The 9,744-nt window shown below is 47.8% G+C and overlaps 1 protein-coding gene across 1 annotated transcript; it reads left to right on the top strand.

The window, feature by feature from the left end:
- The first annotated feature begins 199 nt into the window (after positions 1-199).
- On the top strand, positions 200-8,624 carry LRRC66 (leucine rich repeat containing 66). The gene is made up of 4 exons (XM_009899298.2): positions 200-692; positions 3,553-3,722; positions 4,840-5,170; positions 6,115-8,624. Exons 1-4 carry the CDS (start codon positions 200-202, stop codon positions 8,613-8,615), a joined length of 3,495 nt encoding a protein of 1,164 aa, XP_009897600.2. The 3' UTR covers positions 8,616-8,624.
- Positions 8,625-9,744: the final 1,120 nt, after the last annotated feature.

Consider the following 9,744-nt stretch of genomic DNA (forward strand, 5'->3'; position numbering starts at 1 on the left):
TCCTGTGTGGACTACCCTGGGTGATTCTGCTTTTGGCAGGGGGAGGTTGGAGTGGATGATCTCTGGAGTCCCTTTCCATCCTCTAACATTCTGTGATGCTGTGACCTGTTTAGTGCTGTTTAGTGGCAAAGTATTTCTGCTCTCTGTTTAACTTGTGATGCTGAGCTTACCCTGGTTTTACATCCTGCAGACAGATACTATGGAGAACCTTCACTTGAGGGTCATAGCTGTGGTGCTTTGCTTTCACCTTCCTGGATCAGTGGGAACCAAGTCATGGCAGATTCTTGACACACATCATGGCTCAGACTGCTGGTGGGATGGGAAACTCTTGCTGAACTGTTCTCTTACTGGAGTATCTGCTCTTCCAGAAGACATACCACAAACAGCAGTAACAGCTGACTTCAGTTACAATAACATCAAAACTTTCCTGTGCCCTGATGGAAGAGATGAGGAATGGATGCTAAAGCACCTGAATCTCAGTAACAACCTGCTTTCTGAACTCACCTTAACTGCTTGTAGAAGCTTACCTGGTTTAGAAACTCTAAACCTCAATGGTAATGCCATCCACACCCTCACATTGGATATACCCACACCTGCACATGGCTCTAACAGGGGTGGAAAGGTTGGTTATCTTCTGCCTGCCTTGAAAGTATTGTCAGTGGAAGGAAATAAGCTTAACAGAGTTCCAAGAGGTAAGCATTTCAGAGCCTTTAAGGATCTCCCTCCCAAGCAGTTAGTTTTGGGGATGATTTGGAACATTTTACTGAATTCAGAATGTGACTCTCCCTGAGTTAAGTTGAGGGAGAACACCACCTGTGTGAGAGACTGAAGCAGAATGGCTGGTTTGGGTTTGGTTGGGGTTTCTTAGACAGGCTTTGCAATTGTAATGCCTTAATGTCAGTCACATACAGGCAGATTTATCCTCTGAGAGTCCAAGCAGTACTTTAACTTGCAAAGGGAAATAAGGATTTTTTAGACAAAACACCAGTCTCCACATCCCAGCTGTGAACCTCAACATCAAGAAAATTACAGCTCAAGAATTCCATACTACTCTACAGAAGAGAGCCAATACTCTCTTAAACAAAACTTGCTCTGATTTCAGTGTTTCACACAGAGAGGACAATGGATTTTGTTCAGTCAAACCCATTTTGTTCTATACCTTCTCACACCCACCCAAAGTAACCCAAAGTTACACCTTCTAGTAACAAGAGAGGACTTTCAGGTTCTGATAGACTTGCAGAGTGTTTGCCAGTCACTGAACTCTGCCAGGCACTGCTGACAGCCTCTCTGCTCATGAACAGATGATTCACATTGCCCCAGCAGTGTTTACACACAGCAGAAGCCGCAGCATGAGCAAACCCACCTTACACACTGTTTGCTGAACTTATTGCTGCGAACATCAGACTCATTAGCCCCAGATCATGAGAGTGGAGGGGGAGGGTGACAAACTAACCCCCCCCGCAGTGTCAGTGTCCTGGTTTGGCTGGCACAGAATCCCGGGCCAGCCACAGGCTGCAGGCCACTGGCAGTTTCGAGTCAGGGCAGCTGAGCTAAAGAAAGAAGTTTGCTGAGGACTCCTGCTTGGGCTCTTCCTTCTCCTATTTTGCTGCTTACTGTGACTACCACCACATGTTCACTGGGCTGAGTGTAACTCTTACACTTGGCATTGACGCTGGACCTAGTTTGGCTGTTTCATTAAATCTGTTTCCATTTTAACCTCTGGGCCTCCTTTTCCTGACCCCCCCTTCTCTGCTGGGGAGGAGTCATGGGGTGACAGCAACTGCTGTGGTTTAGCCCCAGATACAAGCTAAAGGGGGAGAGTCAGACAAAGGGAATAACTTTGCACTTGCACAAGAGTCCTTCAAGTTCAATTTTTCTCCTTTTTTTGGTACTAAATAATTCTCTGGCAGGCAGGCAAACTGTTGCATTTCACTTTTTGTTGTATCATTAAGGTTCCCATATAGACAAATGCACTGATGCAGATTTGATTTGCTTTGATAGACAAATAAAACTACACATTATAGGATGCCTCAGTGAGACCCAGCTTATAGATGTTAGAAGCCAAACTGCTGTGCACATCACCACACTTAAATCCCACACTCTTATAAATGCACTCTCAGAACATTATTTTCCTCCTCCAAAAGACTTCACTGACATTCCAGCTCCTAAGCTCTGGTACAAAACCACAAACTGAAGCTCTGAAGCAGAGAGGTTCAGCCACAGCGAAACCCTTGTCCCAGCTGCCACCCCAGGTGCCAGTCTGCTGCCATGTTATTGGCACAAAAGCAGCTTCGGGGAAGCAACCAAGCTGAACTCCTCATGCAGGTGGAAGGAAGAACTGATCAAGTGCCAGAAGTTCTGCCTGCCTTTCCTATCAGCTCCCTCCGTTTTTTATACAGGAGGAATGAATCGTTTCCTGTGCTTGCCACAATGCACTCCAAGCTCAGTTGCTCAGTGCAATGAGAGATTCACAGATGACAGGAAGGGCAGAACTCTCCAGGAGAACTGGTGTCTTCTCAACAATGTGTGATCAAAAACTCACCCGAGAGTGACTTCCAGGTGTTACAAACTCTGAGTGAAGCTAAGTGTTCAAGTGCTGCCTTCCCACTGCAATTCACAGGCAGGAGCACTTGAGAAAAGTGAGTTCTCTGCAGCATTCCAAAGGGTGTACAAGACAGATGCTGTCACAGCTAGGACTGTGGTGCTTGGTAATTGACAGGCTGACAGAAATAGCAACATGGAGATAATCAAGATGAGGCTGGACAGGGCTCTGGGCAGCCTGATATAGTTGAGGATGTCCCTGTTGACTGCAGAGAGAGTTGGACTGGATGAGCCTTGGCCAACCCAGACCATTCTATGATTCCATGAGTGTGCTGTCAGTCAGGTCTGCATCCCAGGAAAAACAATTCCATGTATGAAAGACTCCTGTGAATGTGCAGTTCATAATGAATAGGAGATATTGCCTCATTCTTTTGCATCTCCCTCTTTCATTTACAACTAACATACTTCAAGTCTACAGACTGAGCATATTCTGCCCTTTCCCCACTCCTCCTTCCCTACCTCCTGTTCTCCAGGGCATCGTGATTCCAGTTCAGAGATGACAGCCAGCACAGCTGTGAGAGCACAGAGGGAGGGTACTGCCTGTGTGGAGATGGGAATTGTTAAAGCATGCAGTGAGGGATCAGTGTGCCTGCTCTTGATGCCACACAGCCTTTAGAATGGGATAACCACTGGACAGGAAAGGCCAAACAACTCAATGCCTGTAGCCACTTGTTGCTGTAAGCAGGAATGGAAGGAATTTTGTTGCAAATAATTTTACAAAGGGCACTTGATGCCATTTGGGAAAAGAAGGTGAAATTGCCCGAGGAGGTGGTGGGGTCACTGTCACTAGGAGTGTTCAGGACGAGGCTTGACAGGATACTTGGTTGCATGGTTTAGTTTATTAGGTGGTGTTGGATGATAGGTTGGACACAATGATCTTGAAGGTCTCTTCCAACCTGGTTTATTCTATTCTATTCTATTCTAAATGTAAAACAGTTGTGCTCTTTCCAGGACTAGGCCTGCTGCAGTCTTTACAAACTGTCCATCTGACAGCCAATGGCATCGAGCAGATTGAGCTGAATGATTTCCAGAACTGCTCACAGCTGAAGGACATCAACTTGAGAAAGAACAACATCGCTGAAATTCATCCAGATGCCTTCAGGGACCTCCACAAATTACAGGTTGTAAAGCAGCAGTGCAACTGTTGCCATGTTTTGTGTTAATCACCACTAAAGGCAGTGATTATCAAGTATCTGGCAGCATTCCCCTGTAGTCTGCTCTTGTGAGATCCCACCTGGAGTACTGCCTCCAGTTCTGGTGTCCCCAGCATAACAAGGACACAGAGATGTTGGAGTGAGTCCACAGGAGGGCCACAAAGATGATCGAAGGGCTGCAGCACCTCTGCTGTGAGGACAGGCTGAGGGAGCTGGGGGTGTTCAGCCTGGAGAAGAGAAGACTCTGGGGGGACCTAAGAGCTGCCTTCCGTTACCTGAAGGGATCCTACAGGAAGGCTGCAGAAGGACTTTTCATCAGGGTGTCTAGAGACAGGACAAAGGGGAATGATTTGATGCTGAGGGAGAATAGGTTTAGACTGGATCTTAGGAAGAAGTTCTTCAGGATGAGTGTGAGAAAAGGACTTGGGGGTGCTGGTGGATGAGAAGCTCAACAGGAGCCAGCAGTGTGCACTTACAGCCCAGAGAGCCAAGCAGAGCCTGGGCTGCAGCAAGAGAAGTGTGGCCAGCAGGGACAGGTAGGTGATTCTCCCCCTCTGCTCCACTCTGCTGAGACTGCACCTGGAGCACTGTGTCCAGTTCTGGAGCCTCTGTTCCAGGAAGGATCTGGAGGTGCTGGAAGGTATCCAGAGAAGGGCCACGAGGATGAGCAGAGGGCTGGAGCTGCTCTGCTATGGAGACAGACTAAGGGTGTTGGGGTTGTTCAGTCTGGAGAAGAGAAGGCTCTGAGGGGACCTAATTGTGGCCTTCCAGTATCTGAAGGGGGCTCCAAGAAAGCTGGGGAGGGACTTTTTAGGATGTCAGGGAGTGATAGGACTGGGGGGAATGTATCCAAGCTAGAGAAGGGGAGATTCAAGTTAGAACTTAGGAAAAAGTTCTTCCCCATGAGGGTGGTGAGACACTGGCACAGGTTGCCCAGGGAAGTGGAAGCCTCATGCCTGGAGATTTTTAAGGCCAGGCTGGATGTGGCTCTGAGCAACCTGCTGTAGTGTGAGGTGTCCCTGCCCATGGCAGGGGGGTTGGAACTGGATGGTCCAACCCTGACAACTGTGTGATTCCCAAACAGGTGGTGGATCTCCGTGACAACGCTCTGACCACTCCTCTGCCACAGATATTCCTCACTTTGAACTTCTTTCAACTTGAAGTGGATTTGTCAGGCAAGGCCTGGATATTTAACTGTAAACTAAATGCTTTCAAGCAGTTATTTGATTTTCTTTTGGACTCCACAAGGCAAAAAATGAGCATTTCATACAACAAATCTGCCACCAACTCACAGAAACCTCTGCTGTGCCTTTCAAGCTTCCAGTGCAACCACAAGGAGGATATTTTGCTCAAGAGGGCTGCAATCCCCACAGGGAAGACATCAGTGCTCAACTGTGCCTTGGACAACACAAGGGGTAAGTAAAACAGGGACTCCATCTACCTGCTACTCAAATCCAAGTGCATGGAGGATGATCAAAGAAATCTGGGTTTAAAAGTAGATTTTTTTAAGGTAATTTAAACATAACTGAACAGCTTAACAGGCAAACCACTTCATTAGGAAGCAGGATAATGCTTGCAAGAGTTGAAATTCAAGGTTCCCAAAAAAACACCCTGCACCTCCTTCCTTACATTACTCTAGTAGGAGATGACAAACTGTACACAAATGAACTTCTGGAAGTACTACTTTGCAATTCTGGAATGGCAAATAGTTCATTTTGGCAGTGCCCTCATGCAGCCCAGAAGGCAGCTGTGTGCTGGGCTGCAGCCAGAGGAGTGTGGCCAGCAGGGCAAGAGAGGGGATTCTGTGCTTTGGCTCTGCTCTGCTGAGACCTCACCTTCAGTACTGCCTCCAGTTCTGGTGTCCCCAGCAGGAGAAGGACACAGAACTGTTGGAGTGAGTCCAGAGGATGCCACAAAGATGATCCCAGGGCTGAAGCACCTCTGCTGTGAGGATAGGCTCAGAGAGCTGGGGAGTGTTTAGCCTGGAGAAGACTCCAGGGGGACCTTAGACCTGCCTTTGAAGGTCCCTTCCAACCCATTCTATGGATCTATGATTCTAATCCAACCCAGAACATACTTAGATCATTTCAGTGACCTCCTCCCTCCCCCACACCGTGTTTCTTGGGAAGTCTGCTGGCAAGACCACATAAATATGTTTGAAACTGGTGGTGCAACGGAGACTTGATACCATGCAAAGTGACTACGGATGGATAAAAAGAAAATTGGTTTTTCAAGTAAATAGTAAAAATTAGCTAAGATTGGAGATCAGAGTATATTCTTGCAGGAGTGACTTGACCCTGCAAACCAAGCACCCTGTACTTGGAAAGAAATACTCAGCTGGCATTTTCTTTTCTTTCAGGAAACAGAGTCTCTTGGTGGACACCTAAAGGCAGAATTTCCAAAGATAACCATCTTCCACATATGACACTGGATAAAATGAGTCATTTAGTGATACACAAGGCTGAGAAGGCTGCTGAAGGGTTGTATTTGTGTGCTGTTCATACAAGGAAGAAGCAGCATCTCATCTACAGCGTGGAGGTGAAAGAAAGGCTCTCACCACTCCTGGTTCGAGCAGCCCGGGACACCGACGCTGCCTTCAGACGAGGAAGCACGGAGCAGGACCTGGCTCTGGCTGTCTGCCTCTCTGTGTTCATCACCTTTATTTGTGCTTTTTGCCTGGGTGCTTTTGCCAGGCCCTACCTGGAAAACCTGTGGAGATTGCTATGCAGGAACAAAAGCTCAGGTTCAGAACACACATATACTAATCAAGCTTTTTCGGATGAGACCTGGAGCAGAGCATGCTCTGCGAGCAACCCAACAAACGCACAGCACAATCTGTTCATTCCTGAGGAGAGGCCCTCAAGGAACACACAAACTTCTGCTCTGTATGAAAATGTCACTGGCGGCAGTGTGCATGCCCCAAATAGTGCAGAGCAGTACCAGAAACAAAGCAATAATAGGATCATCAGTGTGAAGGAGGAACCAGTGTTTGCAGACCTCACAACCAGCATCAGCAGCAATGGAAATGCAGATGTTGATGAGAATGGGCTGCTCTCTGTCAGGACAGGTTACCAGAACATCCCTGAAGTGACACCAAGAAAATTAACAAATAAAGACACTTCATGGAATGACTCAAACTGTGCAAACAGTGAAGACTCAGAAAGGAGCAGGTTCCCTCCCCTAGCCAGAAGGTTGAACGCTGACTCAAATCACACTGACTCTTCAGATTCACATTCATCCTTCCTGGGAGGAACTGGCTTTCCATCTTCCACAACACAAGCCCCAGATTCCAGGAAGAGCAAGGCATGCCCCAGCTCTGGTCTGCTGCAGCCTGGTATCACAAAGGCTACACCAAACCTGGGGAATTTAAGTGTGAACCAAACAGCAGAAAGCTCTCCTCTGACAGAGTCCAACTGTAAAATGGAGAGTACAGATAAGAAAGCTGCTTCAGCAGCTATCTTGGCTGACAGCTCTTCAGATGAGGGGACTCCGTTCACCATGAGTGACTGCAGTTCCTTATCAGACTTTGAACTGGACCACCATGATGTTAGTGATAACCTGCCAGCCTGTCAGTTGTCACCAGGGGAAGCCAATACAAAGAGTGGCACTGAGAAGTTCCCAACACTGCCAGAGCCTGCAAAGGTTGCTGCTGAACTTCAGCATGCTGGTGAAAATGAAGATGAGAACAATGCCTGGTTTGAAACCACTACTGATTATGGATCTGGGACCACCATGCCTGAAACAGCATCACCTCACGCTGATAAATGTGATGGCCACCTAAGCATGGCAGGTTCAGACACAGTTAGCTCCACTCAAGTTCCTGATGATGACTTTCCTAATGCAGACTCCACAACACAAAACTCTGATTCTTTCTACAATCCAAGCACAGATTTCATTAATTTGTTACTTTCATTAAAACATTACCCTGCATGTGAGACAGATGCAGAGAATACTCCTCAAGAGGCTGAATCACAGCCCCATCAGTTTCCCATTGAACCTCAGCACTCCCTCAGCTACAGTCCCACAGAACGAACAGAAAATGCATCAGAGGGAGGTACAGACAAGCACATAGCTAAGAACTCCTCTGAAAAGAATCATGGTGGAGGGGATATTAGATTGGGAAGGCAGGCAAGTGTGTCAGAGGACAGTGGTTTGATATTTTCTCCCATTGATACTGGTTTGAATGAGTGTGTTAAGAAAACACCACTGCTGCACTCCAGCAGTGAGACACCTCATCAGCCTCTGCCTGAACACACAGCTGAAACCCACCTCACAGTGACTACAGAGAAAGATGACTTTCTGCCACAGGGGAAGCAGGTGAGCACAGCTGAAGCTTGTGCAGATAGAATGGAAGATTTTCAGGAGAAAGCCTGGGATGGATGCACAGAGTTAGAAGATGCCAGCAGCTGTGGGCTGCCCCAGGAAACTCAGCCTTGCATCCTCACAGCAGATTTGCTCCATCTTGGCTCTTTGATGAAAACACAGTCAGGCTGCCACACACAAGATCATTTCCAACAGGATCAGAGTGATGAGGATGAGATTTCCTTCTCAGTCCCACAAGCCTTCTTCAACAGAAGCACACAGTACAGCTCATGGCCATTGCCACAGAAGACTACAGGAGAGAGCACCTCTGAAGGCCCTGACTCCAGCAAGCTGGGGGATGACACTGTTTGGACAGGGCTGAAGAAGAGTTCCACAGCAACTGTCAACCTCCAGTATCCAAGTGAAAAACTCACTCAGAGTCAGCCTGATATAGGACAGGGACAGTTCTTTTTTAAGAAGAAAAGAGCATTTGATGGATTTGCCAACGTTCTGCAAAGCAGGAGAACAAACTTCAATAGCTGGGACTCCAATGTGTGAAGTCTCACAGAGTTGATGTCATATGGTAGGTGCAAAAATTCCTGTGCCTTGAAGTTAAGTCTGTAGCTTTTACTAACTGTTAAACACCATGGGTTGGCTTTGTTGTTTGGGGTTGTTTCTTCCACCCCTCAGTACAACTACTTGCCTTTAACTTCAGAAATTCAAACTCATAGAATCATCACAGAATGGTCATCCAGTCCAACCCCCTCTGCAGTCAGCAGGGACATCCTCAACTACATCAGGTTGCCCAGAGCCCTGTCCAGCCTCACCTTGAATATCAGTGAGCACTGCTGGAAGGAGCCTGCCTCTGTCTTCCTTACACCCTCCCTTCACACATTTATGTGCATTACTCAGCTCCTCCAGCACCTTCTCTTCTCCAGGCTAAACTGTCCCAGCTCTCTCAGCCTTTTCTCATAAGAGACATCCTCCAATCCCTTTCATCATCTTTATGGCCCTTTGCTGGACTCCCTCCAGGAAGCCAGGATGTCTCTGGAACTGGGGAGCCCAGGGGACACAGTACTTCAGGTGTGGCCTCACCAGTGCTGAGAGGAAGGATCATCTCCCTCAACCTGCTGGCAATACTTCATCTAATGCAGCCCAGGATACCATTTGCCTTATTTGAGGCAAGAAGATCCTGCTGCTTCACCTTCAACTTGTTGTCCACCAGGAACCCTAGTCCCTTTTTGGACAAGCTGTCTCCAGCTGGGTGGCCCCCAAAGTACGCTGGTGCCTGGGGGCTGTCTCTGGGTGTGTGACTCTGCACTTCTCCTGGCTGAAGCTCCTGAGGTTCCTGCCAGCCAGCTGAGGTATCTCTATGGCAGCATGACCCTCTGGAGCATGAGCCACTTCTCCAAGCTTGGAGTCATCAGCAAACTATCTAAGCATACACTCTGTGCCACCAGGCAGGTCATTAATGAGGATGTCAAACAGGACTGGACACAGTGCTGATCCCCAGGCTACAGTGCCAGTTACTGGCCTCCAACTAGACTCAGTGCTAATTCTCCCCTCCATTCTGCTCCCTGCCATTCAGCTATTTTTCAGTCTACCTCACCACCTGCTCAGCCAACACATGCATCACCAGCTTTTCTATGAGGACCTCATGAGCTGAAAGCCTGACAAGATCACAGAA

Source organism: Dryobates pubescens, chromosome 1, assembly GCF_014839835.1.
Source record: "Dryobates pubescens isolate bDryPub1 chromosome 1, bDryPub1.pri, whole genome shotgun sequence".
NCBI lineage: Eukaryota > Metazoa > Chordata > Aves > Piciformes > Picidae > Dryobates > Dryobates pubescens.